Source organism: Amblyraja radiata, chromosome 21 (genome assembly GCF_010909765.2).
Source record: "Amblyraja radiata isolate CabotCenter1 chromosome 21, sAmbRad1.1.pri, whole genome shotgun sequence".
Taxonomy (NCBI): domain Eukaryota; kingdom Metazoa; phylum Chordata; class Chondrichthyes; order Rajiformes; family Rajidae; genus Amblyraja; species Amblyraja radiata.
This window is the reverse complement of record NC_045976.1, coordinates 34,927,706-34,955,419: the sequence shown is the minus strand read 5'-3', so window position 1 is coordinate 34,955,419 and position 27,714 is coordinate 34,927,706. Positions and strand designations below refer to the sequence as shown.

The following is a 27,714-nucleotide window of genomic DNA, read 5'->3' as shown; positions in this document are numbered from 1 at the left end:
GAATTGTTGCTACCTTTTTAAGTAGCACACATGGTCTTTCTACATTAATTGTGCATGTATTTATGAAATGTGACAGTCACCTTTCAAATAGATAACATCCCTGCATATTACTTGTCTGGGGTGGGGTCCTTCTGCCTCAATGCCTAATTATCATTACAGGTAAAATAGATTGCCCCAGAACATGTGAGTGGGTACAAGTGTGATCCAATACTTAGCAAGGCTATCTTGCACCAGTTTTCTATATTGGCAGCTAAATTAGACATTCCACGGGGATTAAGATGGAGATTGTATATCATTGCAATTGAAGCAATGTATACCAATACTTACATTATGCAATTTGTTCATTTATATTTCATGGGGATATTCCTATCAGCATTTAAATGACAACTTGAATTTCCCACCCCATGTTGTGATTTTAAAATGTCCTTAATGTTTTGGATCTTCTGGTTAATGGCCTGGTGCTTACTGCTCAAATTTAAGCAGTAACCTTAGAGAACAAATGTGCTCATTGTGAATCAGTTCATTTACATGGTACAATTAAAACATGTTCAAAAGGTATCAGCAGTGCAAATAAACTGGACTTGTATTGGACAAATCTCAATCAAGGCAGTTTAGATATCTCAAAACTGAAACATAACCATTTTAGTGTCATCTGCAAACTTAATCATGTCTTGTACGTTCTCATCTAAATCATTGATTATAGAAAACAAATGGCAATGGACCTGACACCAATCCCTGAGGTACACCACTAGGCACATGCCTCCAGTCCAAAAAAAACAACCTTCCACTATCACCCACTGCGTCTTTCTATGTAGCCAATTTTCTACCCATTCAGCTATCTCTCCTTGGATCCCATGCAATCTAGCCTTCCAGGGCAGCCTACCATCCAAATGCACATATCTTATCCCTCAGAATACTCTCTAGTAACTTTCCAACCAGATGTTAAACTCATCTTTGGTGAAAGACAACTCTTAGCATGATTGCTTAATTCTTAATTGCTGAGCATTTTTGTATACTTTAATGTAAATTGGTTTAAATGAACTTCAACTCTAGATACAGAAAGGTTTCTGTACTGGGGCTTTGTCAAATCAAGTTATTTGTCTACTTATCAAGTACATCTGCAATCATGAAGCTCTAGGTGGATAAAGTTAATGTACCAGCTACACTTATACAACCACATTTGGTTGAAAAATAATGGCTTAGGAGGGTAGCAAATGTTATTATATATCGAGTGAAGACAAAACAATCATTGTAATTGTAATTGCTATTTCATAAAGGCCACACAAACCCATCAAACATTGGCAAATTAAAGCTTATTCAATGACATTGAAATATTCAAGGGCACAAATTCTGCCAAAGTCTGCAGAGGACAAAATATCACTAAATTACTCTGATAATCATCTTTTGTTACAGTTGCTTAATTGGCAAACAATCTTATAACAGTAGGGAGAGTCTGATGCTCTAGCTGAAGCACACTGATGGTTAAACCTCTTCTAGGACAAGTACAAACTCAGCTAGACACAACTAAATTGGGGTTGGGTGGATATAGTAGTCCCTCATTTTCTGCTTTGAGGTGATTTGTAAAGGAATGGCATAATTTTGAGCAGTGGATGTTGATTTATTTGGCAATTTTATTTCTTAGCTTTGCTGTCGTAGTTATGGAGTAATACAGCACAATAGGTCATTTGGTCCAACTTCTCCATGCTGACCAAAATAACCCATCTACACCAGTCCCACCTGCCTGTAAGGGCCCATATCCTTCTAACCCTTCCCTATCCATGGAACTGTCCAAATGCCTTTTAAATATTGTTATAAGATCCATCTCAACTAGTTCTTCTGGCCACTTATTTCATACACCCACCACCCTCTGAGTGAAAACGTTGCCCTCAGGTTCCAATTAAATCTTTCCCCTCTCACCTAGTTCCCCAACTCTGGGTAAAATAATGTATTCACCACACGATCTTGTACGACACTAAAATTGCCCCTCAGCCTTCCATCCAGCCTCTCCCTATAGCACAGGCCCAAAAGTCCTGGCAACATCCTTGTTAATCGTCTTTGCAATCTTTCCGACTTAACATCATTCCTATAGCAGGGTGACCAACTGAACAATCCTCCAAATGCAGCTACACCATCGTCTTGCACAACTGTAATGTAACATCTCAGCTTCTATACACAATACCCTGACTGATGAAAGCCAATGTACCAAAAGCCTTCTTAACCACCCCATCTACCTGCAATAGATCTCATAGATCCTGCTACTCTCTAACACTCCCAGGGCTCTGTCATTCACTGTGAAGATCCTGCCTTTCATTTTCCAAAATGCAACACCTTGTACTTATCTACCATAATCTCCATTAACCATTCCTCAGACCACTTGCCCAGCTGATCAAGATCCTGCTGTAATTTTTGATAACCTATCCAGCACAAAACTTTGTTCTGGCCCCAAAGCCTTTCTATCTCTACTACCTCGCATTACTAGTTGTAAAAGCTTCTTTAGCATATTTGGCAAGAATACAGATTCAGTGACGCTTCAGGCACTGAACTCATTTCTGGCTGCAATGATAGTTAAAAGATAAGGAATTGACTTTTTTTCTCCCCTAAATTATAATGGGCCAGAGTAAACTAAAAATCTAACTAATTTAAGCAATCTTTCCAGAGTCTCAGTATTACCTACCATGTAATTGAACTAAATCCCCTAAGTTGAAGCTTAACCAAGCTCTCATTCAAGGCTAAACATGGTAGACTGAGTTTTGACAGTCTTGTGAATATAATCTAGAACTTTACTGTGGCCATGATCCTTTAGCCTTAAAAATAGTAAATTAAATGTTCACCTTGTGCTCACATTTCTATTGTGCATAACTGTTCCAAACAAATCAAAATTAATATGAACATCTGGTAGAGTCCCAACACATTCTCACATTCACTTGCAAACATTGATTATTTTTCATATCTCATCTAGCAATTAACAGCAACCCATCAAAATCACACCTCCATACAGATGCAAACATTTGGTACCTGCATGGCTTCAGACAATTATTAAATTCAGTGCAGAAGATCACCAATTGCACAGGATTTGATATCTAGGTATTAAAGTTAAAACATCAAGTCTGAGAATTATATAACATGAACATTTGGCAGCCAAGACATTGAACCTCGGCACGGGCTGTTTGCTGATTGTTGTCAGAATGCCTGCAAATTGTTTCCCCTCTTCAAACCAGAACAGTGAAATCCATTGCACGAGGCTTCCCAAAAGGTTTTAGCTTAGGCACCAATAATTTCACTAGTATCAAACTTTAGTTATTAATAGATACAAATTTTATTTTAAATTAACTTGAAATTGCTTATATACATATACTACTCACTCCATTGTACAGGAAGTTATAAGAAATGCACAATTTTTCCCCAGAATTACCAGTATGTTCTTTTACACCCCCACCCCATTCAAAAAAGCAGGAAATCACATTTAAATCAAATAGCAGCCAGTGGAATTGCTATCAAATATATTTAGCTGTGGCAGTTCTTAGACTTCACTGCTCCACTGGGAGTGTTGTAAAATGACCTCTTCCCAAGAAGAATCAAGCAATTCATCCAAATTACTCTCACCAAATCCAATCATGCAGGGGGAACTTGAAGTTGGTTAATGAGAGATTAATCAGATGATTATACCACACATTAACTTCAAATTGTGCCAATAGTGGTGTGTCAGTGGCTTCAATACTTGCAGGAATCTTAACATTAGCTCCTTTTAATGTTGATTTGAGTAACGTTAGACTCAAACAGGAGATTCTGAAGAATTCTTGGCTGTTGATTCATTGTCAAGTCACACAAATGATTCAATGAAAGCACTCTCAGCACCTGCTTTACGATGGAGCAAAGTAATACATGGCCATGATGATGAGGTAGACCACCACCAATACTGTGCCTGCAAGGACAAGATAGCATCAGGATTAACAAACGACAACTCTCCACTACAGATTAATTATTACAAAGACCAACCAGCACTAAAGAATGGAAGAATTACTGTTTTCTGAAGGTAACTGGCAAGCAAAGACACAGACCATTTAGGCAAATGGCTCATACCTTGGTTCCTGTGTTACTGGAACTCTTACCTCAAGTCATTTCAGATGCAACATCAATTTAAAATAAATCAAATCAAATCACATTGAGTCAACACTGCTGGTGTTCAACTTAAACCACAACAATTTCAGAAATGCCAATTGGGGCCCAGGCATTTAATACAAAAATGTGATTAATGCCACAATGATGCTTCTGGCAAAACATTCTTTCATCAGATTATTAATCAGGGCACACATATAAAGATGCCCACCTGCAAAAGATAGCATTCATCATTTATTAGTCTAACTTATGCTTCAGGAGCATTCAATGCCCACACAAGTATAAAGTGAGGGGCACACTGTTGGGGTATCACAGAGTGATCTCTGCACAGTATAAAAAGTAAAAAAACATTTGTTCATGGACAGAAAATAAATAAATGCAATGCCTAACATGGAAAGAAATATTTGACTGAACTCCCAAGACATAGTGAATAACAGCCTTCCCTTCACCCAAATGCAGACCTCTGCAAAGTTTACTGTAGTGGTATCCTGTGGCCAATGCAATCAAAGACAATATTGTACTATTTTGCTTGTGAAAATGGTGATGAAAGTTCACGCACCTTGGAAATAGTCGCACTTGCCATCCATGAAGATGTAGTTCATTAAAATGACACTGAATATTGATGCCCAAAGATGGAGATCACTGAAGAGTAAATTAAAACCTACAGGCTAAATACAAAGCAAAAATAAACTTGTCAGTACCGAGGCCAACACCATTGCATAATATAATTGAATATTATTTTTTAAAGTAATTTGAAAAGACTAAGCCAGTCTTGTTGACTATTTTCTGTACTTGCTTTTATATGCAAAATAATGCCATCCATTGCTGAAAAAAAATGGGAACTGAACAACAGTCAACCACCCAAGTTCCAATCCCTGCTTTAATTTTTGTCTTTTCAACAAATGTTCAGCAACCTTGTACTGTGGATGTGACATGAATGGGAAATCATTCAGACCCTCAATGGCCAATAAGTAGTGTGTCCTTTTCCTCAACATCCCCCAATTCATCCACAAAACAAAACTACCAAGGTGTATTGCAGTTTTAGATGTCAAGTATCCTGCAACTTACCTACAAACCACAATCCTTTTCCATAACCTAGTACTCATTGCCCATTTGATGGAATTTCTGATGCAATGTCTATCCTACCTACAGAACCATTCAATGACCTACTAGCATGTTAACCATTAAATATTGATGACTTGTCTAGATACACAGACCATTCAATTCTGCCAACAGACGAGAATAAATCTAGCTTTTCTTCCATTAGCTAAATTTTCACAGTTCCAACTTCAGGATTTGTTACTACTCTTGGCCCATCAACAATATACTTCCTGCTTCCGTCACCTTTTGGATGTACTTTCCCCATCCTACACAGCTAATTTACTAATATTCTGTGTGTGTGTATATATATAGAACAAGCTGCCAGAGGAACTTGTAGTGGCATCTCCAACCTGAAGATGGTACAATATCCAAATATCTTTGTGGTATTCCTTGTCCACTCCACCTCTCATTCCCCTCCAACATTAGTATGGCTGTACAAATAGGCACCACACTCAACTTCCTTCAGCAATCTCACCTCATGTACAACAGCCTCAAAGCTTTCCTAACCTCTGCTCCATGACCAGAGCTTCACTTAAAGGTTTCAGAAAGTTTACTACAAACGCAGCAAAGTTATTTCAGCTACCCAGCACCCCCGTACAGAGCCAAATACTTACATAAATAGCTGAGAAGAGCACCAGTATTGGGATTTGGAGCATACACACTTGTACCGCGATGGAGCTTCCAACTTCCAAGCTGAGGAGAGAGAGATCAAGACTGATTAATCAAACTTCTACAGAATACCACCAATGTACCTTCCTGAAGTAAATCACATTACCATCCTGTCAAGCAATTTGCATCTTGCTACCCAAATATTGCACCTGGATTATACGTTATAGTAAAAACACTAAATGCACCCAAAAAACCCCCAACTTCCTGTAGCCTCAATATTAGCTGGCAGAATAGACAGTTACCAGACCACAGACATGGATCATATTGAGACCATCACGATCATCTACCTACCTGAGGCTGATGTTATTCTGCAATGCAAATTGGATTCCATTAACTATTTCAGGAAGCTCAGGAACCATCGCCAAAACAGTTACACCAAGGAAGTACTGTGTGACACAAATGCACAAGAGAAGGAGTTACCATCAAAGCAGCTTCAAATATAGAAACATAGAAAATAGGTGCAGGAGGAGGCCATTCGGCCCTTCGAGCCAGCACCACCATTCATTGTGATCATGGCTGATCATCCCAAATCAATAACCCGTGCCTGCCTTCTCCCCATATCCCTTGATTCCACTAGCCCCTAAAGCTCTATCCAACTCTCTCTTAAATCCATCCAGTGATTTGGCCTCCACTGCCCTCTGTGGCAGGTAATTCCACAAATTCACAACTCTCTGGGTGAAAAAGGTTTTTCTCACCCCAGTCTTAAATGGCCTCCCCTTTATTCTAAGACTGGACCCTGGTTCTGGATTCGCCCAACATTGGGAACATTTTTCCTGCATCTAGCTTGTCCAGTCCTTTTATAATAAGATCTCCCCTCATCCTTTTAAACTCCAGTGAATACAAGCCTAGTGTTTTCAATCTTTCCTCCTATGACAGTCCCGCCATCCCAGTGATCAATCTCGTGAACCTACGATGCACTGCCTCAATCACAAGGATATCCTTCCTCAAATTAGGTAATATCTTGCCCTTTCCAATCAAAACAAGGGATGTGTCAACATAGGGAACTGTAAATTAATGGAAAGAACCATTGCCTCCATTGTACAACCAACCACCCACAGAAGAGAAAAACTTGGTGTTTTTCATAAATCTCAGTAAATCCACTAATCAATCTAATCCCGACATCACCCCCATGCTTTACATGAACCAATCTAGTTCCTCCACTGGTCCTGGTACTTTTCTGCACAACTCCAATTTCTGAACAACACTTTTTCAAACTGGGTTTTGAGTGTATGGAGGTTGGGGGGGGGGGGGGGGGGGGGGGGTGGAAGAGGAGAATATAATGGTTGGCCTTCTGCCACACCATACAGCTGCTCCAAGATTCTCAGAGATGCTATCCTCAAACATCAAGTCCACCGCACAATGGCAACGCAGCTGGTAGAACTGCCGTCTAACAACGCCGGAGATCCGGGTTCGATTCCAACCTCAGGTTTAGTCTTCGTGGAGTTTGCACGTTCTGCCTGTGAATGTGTGGGATTCCACCAGCTGCTCCAGTTTCCTCCAACATCCTAAAGACGTGCGGGTTTGTTAGCTGATTGACTTCTGTAAGTTGCCCTTGGAGTGCAGGGAGTTGTTGATAGTGGGTTAACGTAGAACTAGTGTGAATGGGTGATCAATGATCGGCGTGGACTCAGTGGGCCAAAGTGCCCACTCTATACTGTATCATTCAATCAATTGAACAAGAGGGTAGAAATGCAGAGCGACTCACCGGTGAAATTGCCGAGCTGGACAACAAGGGGTCAATGTGCTCAGACACCAATTCTGCACAGGCAGACATGCAAACAGTGGTCACAACAAGCAGCACCACAGCTCTCCATCGTGACCAATGGATAACAACATTGTGGCTGTGTCCTGGAACTGCAAAGAAAGCCCAAATTAACCAACATCAGCAAAAAACTTTTCTCTCCGCCTGGTCTCGCTGATGCAGAGGAAGCCACACAAGACCAGGCTTAGACTCACCAAACACTTGGGCTTGCTCAGCTAAGCCCTGCTGGATCTCCCAATTGCGAATTAATTTAGCTCTCCTTCCCAGACTGACCCATCAGTTCTTGGTCTCCGTTATCAGAGTGAGGCCACTGGCAAACTGGAGCAACAGCACCTGATTTTCCACAGGGGTAGCTTCCAACCCAATGGCATGAACATCAAATTCTCCAATTTCAATTAATGTCCTCCCTAACCTCCCCCCGTCCTCCAAATCTCTTTCCCAGACCACCCCTTATGCCCATGTGCACACATAACTCCCACAATCTCCCACCTCACCAGTCACTCCACTCCCTCTCCTTTTAGCTCCCATCCCAGAGCCTCCCATTTCCCTTTTATCTCCTTTCCCCTCCCCGTCCCTTTGCACCCATATCCCTCTCTCCGACTTTATATTTCACTTCTCCGCTCTTCTTATTCGACAGCCTTGTGCATCCTTTGTCACTTGCTCCATCCATCTGCCATCCCCCTCTCATTACTAATCAGACTTTATCCCACCGCCTCTCCCCTCTGCTCCAATTAGTCTGAAGCAGGGACTCAACCCAAAACATAATCTGTCCATTCCCTTCACATATCCTGTCTGATCCACTGGGTTCCTCCAGCACTTTGTGTTTTGTTCAAGGTTTTAGCATCAGGAGTGTTTCTCTGCACTAAGAAACAGGAGTGGTAGCAGGGGCCATCTTGTCCCTCAAGCTGCTACAAGGTGAGGCACATTCGATAAACTTTAAGAAAGATAACTAATTGGGTGTAGAAGTGGCATTCAGGGGACAATGGAGGTTTTTTTTTTTAATTGAATATATCTCTACATTTAAAACCTAGGTGGCTTGCATTAATAACAGGAAATATAGTCTCAATAAAACCCAAATGATTATGTTTGATGTGAGGGAAAAAATATTGTAAAATGTGTTCCCTCTCCTCCGGTGGCTGTTAATGTTAATGGAATGCAAGGCAAGCACAATTCCTCACATCTCATCAAGTGCTTGACTTGTGTCGATACAAGGCTACATCTTTAGCCAGGACATGGCAGTGTGCAAAACAGGGATGATTCCCGCCTACTGCCAACATGTTATATGTCAGCCAAGAAAAGAATAGCAACTTACCAAGGCTGGAAGAAGAGGTACTTACCATGGCAGTCACTGATATGAATATCATAGATGTGGGTATGTGTCTTCAGTGAAAAAATGAGACCAATGACATATGATGCTGGGAGAAGTATGCACACAGTGTGGATCAGGGGCCTAAAGGACAAAGAATTAATCATCATCATCGGAAACAGGCCTCGTTTGAGGCTTTGGTGACATGACAGGAGCAAAATCTCCATATCACCAGTGTCTTACTGCAGTCTTATTCATAAACATTCTCCAAGCTGTCCAAGAAAAACTTCCACAAAACCAAAAGAAAATTGTTAGCAAGTCAAAGAAGAGGTGGTATGGCCTGGTTTGACTTCCCAAATTGCAACACCTGTTATCTGCATTGATTTCAATTAGCCATTCCTCAGCTCACTTAATGATCACGATCCTGGTGTAATTTTTGATAACCATCTTCACCATCTACGATACCACCTACATTATTGTTATGTTCAATCTAGTAAATCATGTCTGGCACATTCTCATCAAAATCATTGATGTACATCAGAAACAGCAACGGCCTCAACACAAATCCCCATGGTTACCACCAGTCACAGGCCTCCAGCCCAAAAAAACAACCCACCACCACCACCAACTTTGTTTGCTTTCACAAAGCCAATTCTATATCGAGGCAAAATCCCTGGATGCCATGCGATCTAACCTTCAAGTCTCCCCTCAACAACCGACATTCCAAAGAAAACAATCAAAGTCTATCCAACCTCTCCCTGTAGCTGACATCCTCTAATCCAGGCAGCATTCTGGTAAACCTCCTCTACACCCTCTCAAAAGCGCCCACATCCTTCCTGTAATGGGGCGACCAGAACTGCACACAATACTCCAAATTATATATCATTGCAAAGTGCACCGAGATAAGGAGAAAAAAGCTTTTGAACTAGAAAGGGTAGATGTGATTGCACAGGGATCCAAGAACTACAAGGTATGTTTTAGAAATACAGACACACCTAACTGGGGAGTAGAGGGGTCTTGTGTAAATGGGACAGAGTAAATTAGGACAATGGCAGTAGGAATGTGGAGCTTCGTGTTTATAGGGAGGAGAGTGACAGGCCGGCCGGCCAGGACTGCCTCAGAACAGTCAACTGAAATTAAAGCGTTTTCAGCAGATCAGATGAGACATAGATGGAATCAGAAAGCTTTAAAATAAGGCAGCAGCATCCTTGGTGTCATGTCTAACCGTATGTCAGATAGGCTGAAGCTGGTAGGGAACAGTTATAGCACAGAATGTGAAATCTAGCTCACTCCTCCCAATATTTAACTGGAGAATCTCTCTGCTTGTCCAGTCCTCAAAGGCAGACAGTCTGATAAACTTAGAGGGAGTTTAGGAAGCAGTGGTAAGGGGGGGAAAAAAGTTGTCTGTGCATGTGGAGCCTAATTTCTATTTTTGGAAAGTTGCAATTAAATGACAACTTGTTCAAACACAACAATTATAACCATTTGAGTTGCTCATTCGCTCAGACCTTATACAGTCTGAATGTTTCCTTAAACCTTTCCCTGCATCTTCTCTCACCCCCACTAGCTCCCTTTATCACCCATCGCCTGTCAGCCCCTCACACTGTGCAGCAAGAAATCAAATAATTACCAGTTTACTTACTGAACATGACTGTGAAACAAGGAGTTACTCTGTAAGGAATAAAAGAGAGTGGTGAAATCTATTAGTAGTGATTGAAAAGCTTGAAATTGTAAATATAACAATGCAACAACAATGAGAGAGAAACAATCTATACTAAATGAGATGAAAACAAAACCCGATTCAAATTGCAGGGCAGGGAGTGAAGTGGAAATCAAAAGAATACTGGCCACAATCTTTAATGCTAAAAAAGGCAATCTTGCAATACTTTTCCCAATTTACTAGTTAGCAGTGAAACACAGTCCTAGGGCTATTGAGTACATCGAACAGTACAGCACAGGATTAGATCTTTTGGCCTATGAAGTCCCTGCCAAACTTGCTGCTAAGTTAAACTAAGCTCCTCCGTGTGCATGTGATTTGTGCACATTAAACACTATTCGCAACACTCAGTGCTGGGTTGTGCAGGTCCTGCAGCCCCTGTGTAGGAGCCCGTATTGCAGTAGGATCCTCAGGAGCTGGATGTACAGCAGAAGAATGACTGGACTCTGACAAGGAGAACATTTTAGTGAAAACGTTCTCATGTGACAGCTGAGTGAAAATAAACAAAATACTGCGATGCTGGTAATTTGAAAGAGAAAAACAAAATGCCACACACCACTTGTTACTGACTGGGCCCAAACTTAGAAAACCTGGGTAAGATGTCAATCCACAACCGGTAAACCTGGCCTGGTGCTCAGGTAATGGACTAAAATATCAGTGGCAACCTGCAGCTCACATCTCAAGTCAGAGTCGCCACCAGCAAGCCGAGAAGCTTGGATCTATCCCCCTCTCCTTCACTCCCATTGCCTATTGCACTGTGCAGCATTCCCTTTACTAAACCAGTTGAGACAGCTCCAGAAGGTAGCAGCAATTAGTAGTGTGCTAGAATGTAGTAGTGCGTAAATCCATACCATACTGAAGTGACAATCATTACATTGAAAGGCGCCAGAATCATTCTGTGTTGAATTGGTGCAGTCTTGGCATATTAAGTTTCCATAGGCCTTGGAGAAGAGAGTTGGTGCAAACACACCTGTAAAAGTACAAAGAGCAAACCGGCATTTTATCTTTGTTCACAGCTCTCCCAGCAATTGGAAAAGAATGTGGGATCTTCAATAAAATTCAGAACTCTGCCCACTTTGAGCCCAACTAGCTCCCAGCAATTATGTACGGCTGATTTATGTACGGCTGATTTTGGAATAAACTTTTCCCTGAAGTCAGGTGCATATTCTAGGCACTGAAACACTGCTCATGGCTGTCAGCCACAACACACAACTAAATCAGCATGGTTACATTACCTATCACAGTTACACCAAGTTACAATCCTGTGCTCAGTAATTGTCAAACTGATCTACAACCTTTACTGGGTGTGGGAACCATGGCTGCTTTCCATCTCCCCGAGGCAGTCTGCCTGCTCGCCCAGTTCGAGGGCAGGAACCAAGGGAACATAGACATATTGCACAAAGCATTTCAATGTTTAAATTAAATCAGGAAGATTACATTTAAAAAAAAAAAAATTTAATTTTAAATTGAGATTTTCTAAAAAACTTTTTATTTTTAAACTGAAAAAGAACCAGGCATTTCTTCCCCTGGGCCATAATGACGCTTTAATAATCTGTTTTTTTTTTTTTATTGAAGGGAATCAAGGGATATGGAGCAACGCCAGATAAATACACATGATCAGCAAAATCGGATTTAATGGCGGCACAGTTCAAAGGGTTGCACAGCATCTTAATACATTTACTGAGACACCAAGGCTAAGCATTGTCCTCTTATTATTGGCTTAGTACTTAAAATGAACATGCTACTCCACTCAGTGACAACAGATAATCCCTCATAAATTAGTGTGTTATACTGGAAATACAGTAAGAACTAAAATAAAGTCTGTATTTGATATGTCTACCAGTGAAGCTTTTAGTGTGGTTGTGATGTTAGAAAGTACACACACCCCTCTGGGCACCTACCTCCCACAGATATGAAGAGCAGTGCTGAGCTGATGCCTGCCGAGCGGCTGTTAAACCTCTGCTCCTGGTGCTTGCACCCTCCAATCACCATGGATATACCCTGCAGGACAAGTTGCTCATCAGTTTCTGTTCCAAAGCAAAACTCATCATAGGGCTTCACAAAGCTGGCATTGCCAGAATCACTTTCAAATTTGAAACGTGGAAGAGTTACTCCACTACCTAATAATCCACGTTTTACCGACCACACACTTTGCAATGAAACTCCACAGCATTTGAATCCAGAGAGAAGAGTCAAGGTCAAACAAAGAGTCAAGGCCATCTGCTGACCCAAACTTCAGTATTTCCTGTAAGTTACTGGGTTGCAGCTGAACCTGCAACTATTCCCGACTGAGGGGTGTAAGTACCACCACAGTCTTGGAGAAAGGTATTTTGGGACAGCTGTACTGAGGAAATGCTGTCTTGTCACAATGTCTCTTATCAAACAGTTTAACTGAGGACTCCCTGCCCTTTCACCAAGATAGAGAGACCATACTTTAACGAAAGGCAGCTAAAGTTCATGCCAGCATCCAAACAAGTTTAAAATAAAAACTAACATTACAAGACCACCTGGTTGACAGCTTTAAGAGATACAATAAACAGAGCAGACTTGTAACAAAACTAAAGTGAAAGATCCTACATTACAAAACCTGACCCTGTTGTTTGAAAAGGAGGCATGGACAGAAGAGATTTGGGTACAAAGCAGCTGACTCATGGGAGAACCAATTTTGCATGCTTATATAGAACAGCACTGCACAGGAACAGGGCCTTTGGCCCACAATGTTTATGCTGAACATGATGCCAAGTTAAACTAATATAATCTGCCAGCACGATCCATTTCCCACTATTCAATGCACTTCCGTGTGTCTGTCTAAAAGGCTCTTGACACCACTATTGTATTTGCCTTCACCACTATGCTGGCAATGTGTTCCAGGCCCCCACCACTCTCTTAAGAAAAAAAACAAAAAAAACATGTCCCACACATCTACATTAAACTTTTCCCCTCTCACCTCATGGGTTTGCCCTATAGTGTTGGACATTTCTCCGGATCTCTGCAACTCATTCCTCCACTTTTTCGCTGACAAAATCAGCACCATCTATCAATCTTTATCCCCTGTACCCGACTCCCCAGCATCTACTCGACCACCTACCAAGGCCCCTCCTTTCAACATCTCCACTGACCTCCTTACCCCTCCTCCACCCTGCTTCCTCTCCCAGTTTGACCTGGTCACCCCTACTGAAATCTCCAAACTCATTAGCTCTTCCAAACCCACTACCTGCTCCCTCGACCCTCTCCCCACTTCCCTGCTGAAGTCCTGCCTCCCCGTTCTCTGCCCCTACCTCATTAATCTCTTCAACTCCTCATTGTCCCAAGGAATTGTCCCCTCTGCTTTCAAAACTGCTGCTGTCACACCAATCTTAAAGAAACCTGGTCTTGATCCCTCCTCTCTCATTAACTACCGCCCAATCTCAAACCTCCCCTTTCTTTCAAAAACCCTGGAGCGTATCATTGCGTCACAACTTCATTCCCACCTCCTCGCGTATAACCTATTCGAACCCCTCCAATCTGGATTTCGCCCCCTCCATAGCACAGAAACTGCTCTCCTCAAAGTCCTCAACGACCTCCTCACCTCTGCTGACACTGGTTCCCTCAACATCCTCATCCTCCTCGACCTGAGTGCGGCCTTCGATACCGTGAACCATAACATCCTGCTCACCAGACTCAAAGACCTTGGCATTGAAGGTTCTGCACTCAGCTGGCTCCGTTCCTACCTTTCCAACCGATCCCACTTCATCTCTCTCCATAACCACACCTCTGCTACAGCCACTGTCACTCAAGGCATTCCCCAAGGCTCTGTTCTCGGTCCCCTCCTCTTCATCATCTACATCCTCCCCCTTGGTCATTTACTCCGTCACTTCAAACTGGACTTCCATTGCTATGCTGATGACACCCAGATCTATCTCAGCACCAAGTCCCCCCACCACCTCCCATATCAACTCCTGCCTGTCAGCCATCAAATCTTGGATGCAACTCAACTTCCTTAAATTAAACAGTAACAAAACAGAATTTCTCCTCATTGGCTCCAAATCAACACTTACCAAAATTAACAACCCCAGTCTCACTATTGACGGCACCACTGTCTCCCCATCTCCTCAGGCCCGCAACCTTGGCGTGATCTTTGACTCAACCCTCTCCCTTGAGCCTCACATCCGCCATGTTGTCAAAACATCATTTTTTCACCGCAACATTGCCAAAATCAGACCCTCTCTCACACCTCCCGCTGCTGAAAGACTCATCCATGCCTTCATCTCCTCCCGACTGGACTACTGTAACTCTCTTCTCTTTGGCATTAATTCCAGCAACATCAACCGACTCCAACTGGTCCAGAATGCAGCCGCCCAACTCATTACCCACACCAAATCCTGGCACCACATCACCCCAATCCTCAAAGAACTTCACTGGCTTCCCATTTCCCACCGGATCATCTACAAAATCCTGGTCCTCACCTACAAAGCCCTCAACCCGACGCCGGAGCAACATCACCCGGCGAGAACGGCCTGGAACATCGGACCTCCGTAGAGGCAACTGTGGAGGCCTCAATGGGCCCGACTATGGGTGAACTGGGGTTGGGGACTGGACTTTGTGCCTTCCCTCATGGTGGGAGCCACTGTGGGGGGGATGTTCTTTGTGTTTAAGACTTTCATTGGTGTTATGTCTATTCTTTTTTTGTGTGCTGCAAAATGGCAATAAGCATTTCACTTCACTACACCTGGGTGTATGTGAATGTGACTAATAAAAAAAAAAAAAATACCTTTGAACCACTTGGCCCCCCCTTATCTCACTGACCTCCTCTCCCCCTACCAACCCTCACGGTCCCTCAGATCCATTTCAGCCGGTCTCCTCTCCATTCTGAAATCCAACCTCTGCACTTTTGGAGACAGAGCCTTCTCCAGGGCAGCTCCCAGGCTCTGGAACTCCCTCCCACAATTGATCCGAACTTCTGAATCCCTCACCATCTTCCAGTCCCGCCTCAAGACCCATCTCTTCACCTCTGTATTATTATTATTATTATTATTATTATTTCTACCCAGGGCTTTACAAAGCTGGCATTGTCAGAATCACTTTATGACACTATTAAGTGGTCTGATTGGTTTACAATAATTGGGTCAGTTCCTGTCCTGACTAGAGAATTTAAAGCACTACAGAGTTGCCGAGTGAGTTATGCAAAAGGTGGCAGCTCAAGTAACTTACCGGAATAAAGAGCACACATCCCAACAAGGTTCCAGTCAGAGCACTTTTCACCACCTCCTCATAGCTCTTGTTCCCCTTGTGACTGCCTTTGATCAGAGCCGTTATGTAGAAGGTCAACTCGGTGATGGAACCAAACGTGGCATTCACTACTGCACCCACTGCAAAGTTACTCTGTGCTGAAATACTGAAGGCAAGAGCAGAGCTAAACATCGTTGTACGTTAAAACATTTTGAACAAGGCCTTCCAAACTTCCCAAACTCATTCCACCGTTTCTAATAGGCATGGAGATACGATTATCAAATGCAGCTGAAATATAAAATTAGAGCCACAACTGCAGAACAAAGTGAAGCCTGGTGGAGGAGCACTCCTGGGTAGAGGAATCATGGGCTTAACGTTCTATAAGTGCCAGCAGACCACCGTTATTACATAATGACATTAATCAAGACAAAAGCTGCAATACTTCCTGTGGAATAACACTGCATCAGTTCAGGTGTCGCCGAGTGAGGAAGTTTTGTAAAAAAACACTGAAACATAAACTGGCTCCAGGAGGTGCGGACATGTCAGCAGTAGGTCACGTTGTAACACACATATTGCATTTCACTTTTGAATTAAAGTCCATTCTTGAAATCTAGAAATATCCCTCTTGTTTCTCATGCATGTCTAACTAAATTGTGTCCAGTTCTACCCATATTATGAATGAAATGTAACGGGCAATGGAGATGGTGCAACTGGGAAGTTACAAACATCACAAAAGGTTAAATAGTCCGAGATTTAACCAAGGGGTGACCCAATAGGAAGTGGAAGTGCTTGAGGAAGATGATAAAGATCTTGCTATTTATGGAAATTCAAAACTAGAGTCACATTTAAAGGCAGCCAATAATCAATCCAATAAAACATCAGGGGAGATTTTAAATAGTTTGACAAGAATTGAGGACTTAAGAATTAAGAAGTGGTCAAAGTCTATTAGGCAGAAGACATGGAAGAATATGTTATAAAGCCAAATCATGAGTAAGGCCGGACATGGCAGAATGGTACAACTGCGAAATCATCTCTGCCTCCATGGACTGCAGTGGAACTTTATTTTACATCACTCTTCAAAATAGTTATTAGAAATCACGCTATAAACTCTCAAACCATCTTTACTTCGTTTTCAAACTTGTTAAGGCTTATTGCCACCAGTGTATCACAGCACTTCAATGAGGTAGTGCAACAAAGAATTATATAGGTGGGGAGAAGCAGTTTCATGATTGCACAAGCAGAAGCCTTCCTGCCACTCCTGCATTCACTGTTGGTAGACAGTAATTCAGCAGGCTAACCACTGAAACACCCACTCAATGCCTTGGGTAAGCTGGGCTGAGTCCAGACAGGAACAGAAGATCGCACAACTTCACACTTCAGTCAAAACAGCGGCAACGGTGTCTGATGTACCACATGACAAAAACTGAAGTCACAAAATCTTAAACTGATTGACGAGTGTGTGGAGACTTCCTTCGGGCAATTCCTACTCCCACTCGTTGAGAGATAATTGCAAGCAGCCAAAGATTTTTTTGATTTTTAAAAAAAATTATTATTATCATTATTATTTTTTAAATTGCCTTTTACAACACATTTCAAAATTAATCTGCTTATTGTTTGAGGTAGTTTTACCTCAATTAATTAGCAAATAATAATCTTATAAAAGATTAAGTGGTGGCTGAGAGTATTTTCTGAGGGCACTAGAGGAGTTGAAGGAATGACATTTTAAGGCAAGTACACCAAACATGAGAACACTGCTCGCTGAGTGGGACCATTCCCAAACACACTGGAGCACTGCTGGTTTGCCGAGTTCTGGTGGCACTAATCCAGACTTCACAATGATGCGCTGCAAGTTTTCACTGTGTTCAATAGGTCACCAAACCAGTTTTTTTCCCCACAGTTGCTTCCATTATCCATCATTGCTGAGCAGGGATAGTATAGGATGACTGGAGAATGGTTCTTTCAATTCCTCAGTTGAGTGGGGCAAAGATGTGTAAACTGAGGAGTATTTTTCTGAAAGGGCTTGCAACTGAAAAACAAGTGTTTGCAAGATAGTCGATTTTAACAAATGTTCCTGTATGTTTCCCCCCTCCACATGTTTGCTTAATTCACCAGATGTGGTATCAGGAAATTCACTCTGGAGCCAATCACCTGACTAGGCCTTTCAAGATGCCAGGTTTTAGTTGTGGAGAAACAGCAGGTTGAGCTAACTGTTTTTCATTGAACACAGGTTGAAGGAAGACTTGGTGATTTCCAGCCTCTTGCCCCCCCCCCCCCCCCAGCTAAGGTTTTGCTAATCTGTACTAGAGTCTACCTTCCCTCTCTTACAAGATGTCAGGAGGATTGCTCCCTTGTTGTCTGCTCTTCAATTCTTAATAATAATAATAATAATGGATGGGATTTTATATAGCGCCTTTCTAATACTCAAGGCGCTTTACATCGCATTATTCATTCACTCCTCAGTCACACTCGGTGGTGGTAAGCTACTTCTGTAGCCACAGCTGCCCTGGGGCAGACTGACGGAAGCGTGGCTGCCAATCTGCGCCTACGGCCCCTCCGACCACCACCAATCACTCACACACACTCACACACATTCACACACAGGCAAAGGTGGGTGAAGTGTCTTGCCCAAGGACACAACGACAGTATGCACTCCAAGCGGGATTCGAACCGGCTACCTTCCGGTTGCCAGCCGAACACTTAGCCCATTGTGCCATCTGTCGTCCCGGGATTCTTGCCCACCACTTCCTGTTTATGGCACATTCCTGTGCAACCACAGGCAATAAAATACCTGTCCTTTCATCTCTTGCCTTTGTGCTTCGAGGTTATCCTTGCGGAATCACCCAGTGAGATTATATAGTTAGAACTTAGAAACAAGAAGGGGATGATCAAGAGGAAATAAGAGCAAATGTGCATGGAAATCACAGTTAGCGGTCAGACTAATAGGATTGAGAGCTGACAGGTAATGGAGGAGTTTGACAAAATATGGGTCAGTTTGCCTAAACGGCCCGTTGCTTTGCTGTGATGCCAACGTAAAACAAAGTTCAGCTTACCTCGCGATCGCCATCCCAATGTAGTAGGACAGAGGAATTATTGCCAGGATGGATAGCACAAATTTTACAAGTGAACTGGCGTATTTGTTTTCTGTGTCAGCATAACCCAAGACCAGGGCAACTACAACTAGTGGAAGCAGATCTGTAGAACCAGTTAAAGAAATAACTTGCATGGGAAAAAACAAAATCAGTCATCAACCGGCATTAGTCGCTATCTATAGTACATGCCCAAGAGACAAGTGAAAATTGACTGCACTTTCTCTCCCTTTATTCACAATAGTCTCAGCTGCAAGACTCTAGCATTGTTGGGTGTTTGGAATGGCCCAACCTAGTTTATGCATCTTGAACTATGGAATTAAGGAATAAGTCACTCAAATTCAGGTATCCATATTGGAATGGAGTACAGACATTTAAATTTGCTTCTGACTGAAGAACATTACAATTCTACCAGAATATTGCTATCCAATATATTAGCCACTTGTATGCAATTGCATCCTGGTCAACAAAACAGGTACAATATTCAATAGTCAATAAAGGCAAGCCTTGTAGAATTACAGCAGGACAAAGTAATTTTTGACCGTTTAATGCTTTACCTTTTCAGCAGTTGAATGTTCATCTTGGTAAACATACCAAGAATGAACATTTATTTCTATATTTACTTCTAGATTCAGTTTCACATTTATGTCACATGCACCAATTAAGGTACAGTGATATTTGGGTTACCATGCAGCCATACAATTAAAGGAACACAACACAATTAAAAAGAATGATAGAACTTAACATAAACATCCACCACAGTGATCACTGGGATGGAAGGCAATAAAGTTCAGTCACGTGTGTTCACCCGTGTTTGGGCCCTTGACCCTCCGCAGTCGCCGCTATGGACGGCTCGATATACAGGCCCTCTCGTCGGAATGATCGAAGCTCCGATGTTGGGACGGATGGAACCCACTCCGTGGCTTGGAGTGCCCGAATCGGCCACTTTCTTACCGGAGACCACAGCTTCTCGATGTTATAGGCCGCAGGCAGGCCAGCAGTCGGAGCTCTTGTCCGGCAATCCCCGGCAAGGGATCCCTGGCTCCAGGATGGTAAAGTACGCTCCACGCCTGCTTCTAGAAGCTCCGCAGACGAAGCTCTGCAGACGCTTCACAATGTTAAAGTCGGCAGGCCGGCGTTCGGAGCCTTTCTTCTGGCTCCGTGATGCTAAAGTCCACACAGCGCCTGCTGCTGAAGCTCTGGGCCGGTCTCCGGGAAAGGCCGCTGCAATCCAAGTTGTTAGGCCACGAGGGAGGGCGAAAGTGCGACTAGGAGAAAAGTCGCATCTCTGCCGAGGTAAGTGACTGTAAGCGGTTTCCCCCTTTCCCTTCCCCCCCCCACACCCCATATAAACATACCGAGAGACATTAAGACATACTAAAAAAACTAAAAAGTCGAAATGACTGACAAACTGCTGGCGAGGCTGCCGCGCGCGGCGCCACCCGATGTGCATGTGATAATTTCCACTAAAGACAAACATTTGTGGTGCACACAATTGAAACAAGTTAGGCAATTACAACACAGGTGGCAGAAACCCCAAAGAGTTTCATTGAACAAAACTCGTTATATTATCACCACGTTGCTAATACTAACTAATCTAGTGGGATAATTTATGGAGATTGAAAGTGCATAGTAAACGTGCAGCTCAAAATAATACAAATCCTACTTTAAATAATTAGCAATGGTTCCTTTCTACAGACTCACTCCTTAACCGGAAACAGTGAATGAATGAATACTTTGTCACATGTGACAAGTCACAGTGAAATTCTTAGCTTGCATAACCAAGGTATTCAAATGGTCGCCACATGGAGAGCGCTTACAAAGTTTCAAAGTACTCCGCTCGCCAGGTCCCCCTTGTTCTTTCCCTCCTCCTCCTCCCTCAAGGAGGTGTCGCCCCCACGCCGGATCCTCCTTTGCTCAATGAATCAAAGGATACTCACAGCAAACACATTAATGCCAACCACAGTATACTTGTAATAGTAGAAATTCATAGCACGGTAACAACAAAGGAGCACTTCTCCATCCAATGGAACGTCCATCTGGGGGCAGCGAGTGAAACAAACTCCAATTAGTTCACCAAAGTCTTTCGTATTTTATAAATCACATTTGGACCATGTTTCATTAATTGTTGGTCAAAACCATGTACACAATAGGGAGCTTGATCCCACTGGAAGAGAGATTAAGGACTAGGGGGCATGGAAGGAAGATGAAACCAAAAAAGTGCCACAAGAAAGTTCTTCCCCAACCTCCCCGTCAAAACACAGCAAGAGGTTAGGATCTGGAAGATATTGCTAAGGTTGCAGAGGGAGCAAACACAATTGCGGCAATGAATTGGAAGCCAGATAAATATCTAAAATTCACAGGGTTACAGGGAGAGGGCAGGAAAGCTGGATATTTCTTGAATAAGGCCGACAGGGACCAGAGGGGCCAAATAGCCTCCTTCATTGCACTAATTAGTGTGATTTGATTTTGAATCAATTGTAGCCAATGAGATCCTGGGCTGCCTAGAGCAGAAGTTAGGGTTTTAGTGATATTGCCAGATTGTAATAATGGGGCAATAAGATGAAGTTTTTAGTAATGTTTGAACTAACAACACAAAAGGTGATACTAGAAATGTTCTGCAAAGCAAGAACCTTACCCTCTTGAACGGTCTGATCTGAAGCTGTTCGGGAGGGATTAGGAGGATGTTTGTGATGGCTCTTCCATTGAGCTTGGCTATTGGGATGGTGACAACCAAAATCCAGGCGATGAAAGAAGCCAGGCCATGGGCAATTGCTAGAAGTGGATAACCCAGAAGAAGCCACACATAGGTGCTAGGACAGCGCTGAAAATGAATCAAGACAAACAATGTCAAGTAATGAAATTACATGTTGATTATAAAACTGCATGTTCCAGCATAAGAAGAGGGAAGTTAAAACACGGCATACCACATTAATCGACGTATACACATCCTGATACTATGGGATGTAAATAGCAACGGTGCTGGCCAAAATTCAGACCTTTACTAAAGCACGAAACTGGATCACTCAGCTGCATAATAAGGCGAGGGTTTGATAAGGAGGAGCCAGTATAATTACATAGAGAAGAGAAGAATTTTCACAACCTATCAATAAACTAACCCAATAGAAACATAGAAAATAGGTGCAGGAGTAGGCCATTAGGCACTTCGAGCCTGCACCGCCATTCAATATGATCATGGCTGATCATCCAACTCAGTATCCTGTACCTACTTTCTCTCCATACCCCCTGATCCGTTTAGCCACATCTAACTCCCTCTTAAATATAGCCAATGAACTGGCCTCAACTACATTCTGTGGCAGAGAATTCCACAGATTCACCACTGTGTAAAAAATGTTTTTCTCATCTCAGTCTTAAAAGATTTCCCCTTTATCCTTTCCTTTCCTCTCCAAACCTTATCATGCAGCAAAGCAAGTTTGAAGTATTTCTCCAAACTCCATGGCAAAATTGGCCATCATCTCACTGTTTTGCGTCATCTCCCAAGGCAATAATCAGGTTGAAATGCACCCGAGGGGACATTCCTTTCAATTTGTAGACGCGCTGGATACAGTTCATAATACTGCCTACTTCCAGCAGCCAACCTCAAAAGGTTTACGTTTCCTTTGTTAGACAATTTTGTCAACATAAACCAACCTGCATCACTGTTCATCATTCTCTCTTGACCGACTGCAAAGAGGCTCATGTGAAGTTAGACATTAATTTTTATATTTCCCGTTCAACGTTTCAAACCTTTAGCCCTATCCAGACAGGGAGCAGGTTTCTGTTTGTATTAAAAGTATTTACAAGAATAAGGAATGTAGTTATTCAACAGCCAATCTACCCAGTAATTAATTCCCGTCGTGGGTGTCTCTGCCAGAATGTGTTCGTCTTTTTCTGTGTCACCAAGCAGTGCCGTTGTCTCCACATTTGTCGTCTCGGGAACACTATCGCCATAAAACCGCACACTGCTTTTTCTCCGATTCATGAATAGCTTGGAAAAGGAAACAAAGTGCTCAGAAACCATTTTAGTAACACACCCATCATAGTCTGCAGTTCACAAATGGGCCGAAGGGGGAGGGGATTTATTTAATACGAGGACGTTCTCATATATTATGTCTAGGGCTAAAACTAATTTTGCTCAAAGTGCATCAGTGTTTTGAAACAGGAATAAATATTTGCTGAATAACGACAGCCCAAATATCTAGCATCTATAGGGCACTGATCAGTGCCCTATAGATGCTAGATATTTGGGCTGTCGTTATTCAGCAAATATTTATTCCTGTTTCAAAACACTGATGCACTTTGAGCAAAATTAGGGCACATGGCCAAATGTTGCAAAGCATTTTACCGTTACACTATTTAATACATATTGAAATTACATGGCTTTAGGATAGAAAGCTCACTTTTGACCATTAGATCTACTCTCCTGAAGAGCATTCCACCCATCTACAAGGCTCAGACATGATATTAGCATTTCATTATTTAAAAGTGAAGAGAATGGCCTTGCACTACCCAATTTCAGTGGCTTCCTTTGAGTGAATGGAAGGTAGCAGCCTTCTCAGCATGCAAACATATTCTTCGCTTATCCCTAAAGAGAGCAGCAATTACTGAGACAGCAGAATCTGTCAGGTAAGTGCATTAAAATTAATGCTTGTCCAGTTGCTTAAAAACTTGATTAGCTTTTATATTATATTAGGTTTTATAAACTTCAACATGCTCATTTTGAGAGACATTTGCTGCAAAATTAAGTGTGCAGTTTTGTGAAAACATACATTTCATGCCAAATATGGAACACAAGTCAGGATCAGGAAGGGGATAAAAGGAGAAGATTGATTTGGTCACAATGATTATTGGTATTGGTTTGTTATTATCACATGGACCAATATACGGTGAACAGCTTTATACAAGATCATCTCTGCAGCTCAGCAAATGGGTTGAAGGATGGATTATTTAATACGTCTCATACACAACAAATTAATCATATTTAATAAATATCAATAGGGACGAAAGCTCATGTGTACAGTTTACCAAACAAGGTTGAGATCATTTACCCATGTTGGGCTCAGTCTTTATACCTGGATCTAACAAAACATTTGGAATTGATGTAAAATTGGACAAAGTGACATATCTGCAAGTTGGATATCTAAAGGGCCTGTCTCACTTGGGCGTCATTTACGCGACATCATGGTGCGTGGCGACGTAGGCAGAGATGCGCGGTCGCGCGCGGCGCCATAGGATTTTGGGATGTACAAAATCTTCGCGTGCCATCTACGTGACGTGAAAATGGCGCCCAAGTGGGACAGGCCCTTAAACAATTCTCAGTGCGCCCAATACAACTGCACACTGCAATTTAACCAAAGTTTATGTTGTTTTAATTACACATCAACTCCGTTCATTCCAGTAAGCCTTTGCCCTTGAGTATTGCATTCTGAAGGATTGAGACTTGAAAATAAATCAAGCAATTAGCAAATAGTTAATGCACTTACTTTTAGAATTACCTTCCCAAATGGCCAGAAATAATATCCAGCAAGACTGCAGCACAATTTCCCTGGGAGACAAACAACAGAAATGAATTACTTTTCCTAAATTCTCCCCACTGAGGCTTAAGTAAATGCTAAGCCACCAAGGATCAGAATGAAAGGAAACACAGGTAGGTGCAAAATACTACCCGATTCCAAAAGGTCAAGGACACCAACAATTTTCAACTAGCCATTAAAGAGTGTAAATGTTCCAACAAAAATACTTTGTGCACAGGAGTAATTTCTAGGTGTTTGCAAATAGGAAGATTTTTTGGTTCTTGGTCCTCCAAAATATTCCAAATGGAATTTAAACTGCTGGCCTTTTGAAGCAAGGGACCAAGGGTGGAGCAGGAGGCAAATCCAGATGGCACCAAAACTGTAGGCTTTCACTTTGGAGGATATACAATGATTTAAGACTATCTCGATTCAATTCTGCTTTTTTTTTTTTTTAAATCATATAAACATATTAAGCACACCCGCTTTGAATCAAGAAATAGTAGAAATCCTGTGAAATTAGTCCAGAGACTAGAGGCCATGTGCTTTATTATTTTTAGATTATGCCAACTATCAGATGTTTAATGGTGTGGGGTACAAATCTAATGCAATATATACCCAAAGCCAATAGAGGGAAATCCACTTTCAGAGAAGAGAGACAATCGAGACTTGTATACTATAATTAGGACCAGAACCAGAGACTAAATATAAAAGAGGAACCGCAGTCCACCATGAGTTGAAAAAACGGAACAGTCTTCGCGCTGCATTTAATAATTTGAACAATAGAGAAAAAAGGGATGTAGGCTCTGCTTTACCGAGTACCTACACTCTGGCCCAACTGGATCTCCCGGTTGCCAGCCATTTTAATTCATCTTCCCTTCCCACACCGACTTGTCTGTCCTCAGCCTCCTCCCCTCTCAGGGCGAAATCAAATACAAACTAGAGGAAGAGCACCTCATATTCTGCCTGGGAACTCTATAACCCAATGGCATAAACATCGGATCCTCTAACTTCAGGTTACCCACTCACCCTTGGTCATCTCTCTCCTCTCCCATCCTATCTCGCCCTGGTCAACACACACAGACATATCTTCCCACCTTACTTGCTCACACTCCACAGAAATCAGCATTTCTCTCCTCCTCCTCACACATTCCTCCCAACTCCCCCCCCCCCCACCCTCCACTGTTCTCATTTGCCACCAGCCCTCATTCATTTTCAATGCTCACCTTCCTTTCCCATCAGATTCCAGAATCTGCCAACTTTTGTTCTCCACGTATCACCTCCAAACATCTGTAGCTATCGCCACCTTCCCCTTCTTTACCCGACTTATCTACCAATTAACCCCTTCTCATCTGCATCCACTTATTGCTTTCTAGCTCTTGTCCCACAACTCCATTCTGGCCACTTCTCTTTTAGTTTTTCCATCTGATGAAGGGCCTGAACCTGAAACGTCAACTGTCCATTCCTGCCGCAGATGCTACTTGACCTGATGAGTTCCTCCACCAGCTCTCCCAGATCAATGAAGTTATTTTCTATAGGATCCTAAACTCATTTAACATGAATGGAACTGATGCACGGAGACAAATGACTATTGTCCCGAGTACAAATTTTATTTTAAAATACTAAAACAAATTGCTATCTGGGGATGTTTTGAACAAAACAGGTCTCAAAAAGCCACCCAACTTAATTTTAGATCATAACCAGTACGCCCTCTCCCAAAAGACTGAGTTGGTACTGCTGCTAGAATGAATCAGTTCACAATTAATGCTCAACATGCCCCTGAACCTACCATAGGGAATTCCCACAATGGTAACAAACATAATGAGAGCGATTAAAAGGTACAGCAGGGCAATCCACCAACCAAACAGCAGCACATACAACACGTTGTCACAGGTTATCAGAGATCCTGAAAGACAAATAAATGACAGTGATAGGATATCATGGCATCTCAAATTTTACAACACATTCCATTGTTATTTTGAAAAAATATTCATTCAAAGGACGGTAGACAAAAGTGCTGGAGAAACTCAGCGGGTGCAGCGGCATCTATGGAGCAAAGGAAATAGGTGACGTTTCGGGCCGGCTCCAAGTCAGCTGTCATGTGCCTTTTACTGAGGAATAGCTTCTGTCTGGCCACTCTACCATAAAGACCTGATTGGTGGAGTGCTGCAGATATTTGTCCTTCTGGAAGGTTCTCCCATCTGCACAGAAGAACTCCGTCAGAGTGACCATTCAGTTCTCGGTCACCTCCCTGACCAAGGCCCTTCCTCCCCCCCCCCCCAAATTGCTCAGTTTGTCCGGGTGGCCAGCTCTATGATGAGTCCTGCTGGTTCCAAAGTTCTTCCATTTAAGAATGACGGAGGCCACTGTGCTCTTTGGGACCAGCAATGCTGCAGACATTGTTTTATACCCTTTCCCAGATCTGTGTCTCGACACAATCCTATCTTGGAGGTCTACGGACAATTCCTTCATCTTCATGGCTTGGTTTTTGCTCTGACATGCACTGTCAACTGTGGGACCTTATATAGACAGGTGCGTGCCTTTCCAAATCATGCCCAATCAATTTAATTTACCACTGGTGGACTCCAATCAAGTTGTAGAAACATCTCAAGGATAATCAATGGAAACAGGAACAACCCAAGCTCAATTTTGAGTGTCGTAGCAAAGGGTCTGAATACTCATGTAAGTGTGATATTTCAGTTCTTTCTTTTTAATTACTTTACAAAAATGTCTATACACCTGTTCTCACTTCTTCATTCTGGGGTGTGGATTGATGATTTTTTTAAAAAGGCTTAAAAGGCTGTAACGTAACAAAATGTGGAAAAAGTGAAGCGGTCTGAATACTTTCTGAATGCACTATATATGCAAATATACAGTGCATCTTGGCAGGCTTGAATGCTTTTGATTTACATTCAGTTCCTCTTTTTATCCTATTACTTTTTTCCCACTCTTTCATTAGATAAAATGATTTGTTTTTATCCCACTCTGAATGACTGACCCTATCGAAAATTATGAACCCAAGTTCTAATTTCATTAGCCAGGGAAACTGATTTATCATCTTCAAGTCTACAGAATTTTGTACTAATTAATTACAAAAAAAATAGGACCTTTCTATTTGCCCTCATTATACGACACTTTGTCACAAGCATTTGAACTTCAGGAAATTAGTGTTTGAAAAATAGAACCTTTTGAATGTTCTAAACCCTTTCTCCTGTAACATCCTGATTGGACTATTGTAG

The 27,714-nt window shown here is 42.2% G+C and overlaps 1 protein-coding gene across 2 annotated transcripts in view; it reads right to left on the bottom strand.

Moving 5' to 3' along the window:
• Positions 1-3,292: 3,292 nt before the first annotated feature.
• The window catches only part of LOC116985329 (low affinity vacuolar monovalent cation/H(+) antiporter-like), a 41,442-nt gene continuing 17,020 nt past the window's right edge, over positions 3,293-27,714 (bottom strand). For both annotated transcript variants that reach the window (XM_033040053.1, XM_033040054.1), the window contains 16 exons: positions 26,265-26,381; positions 24,449-24,510; positions 22,804-22,953; positions 21,604-21,789; positions 20,902-21,004; positions 18,930-19,071; positions 15,862-16,045; positions 12,573-12,672; positions 11,523-11,641; positions 10,597-10,625; positions 8,986-9,098; positions 7,592-7,740; positions 6,178-6,272; positions 5,832-5,910; positions 4,676-4,784; positions 3,293-3,922 (listed from right to left, as the gene is read on the bottom strand). In XM_033040053.1, coding sequence (XP_032895944.1) covers positions 3,861-3,922; positions 4,676-4,784; positions 5,832-5,910; positions 6,178-6,272; positions 7,592-7,740; positions 8,986-9,098; positions 10,597-10,625; positions 11,523-11,641; positions 12,573-12,672; positions 15,862-16,045; positions 18,930-19,071; positions 20,902-21,004; positions 21,604-21,789; positions 22,804-22,953; positions 24,449-24,510; positions 26,265-26,381 — 1,799 coding nt within the window. In that variant the 3' untranslated portion in view covers positions 3,293-3,860. The remainder of the gene's footprint in view (positions 3,923-4,675; positions 4,785-5,831; positions 5,911-6,177; positions 6,273-7,591; positions 7,741-8,985; positions 9,099-10,596; positions 10,626-11,522; positions 11,642-12,572; positions 12,673-15,861; positions 16,046-18,929; positions 19,072-20,901; positions 21,005-21,603; positions 21,790-22,803; positions 22,954-24,448; positions 24,511-26,264; positions 26,382-27,714) is intronic.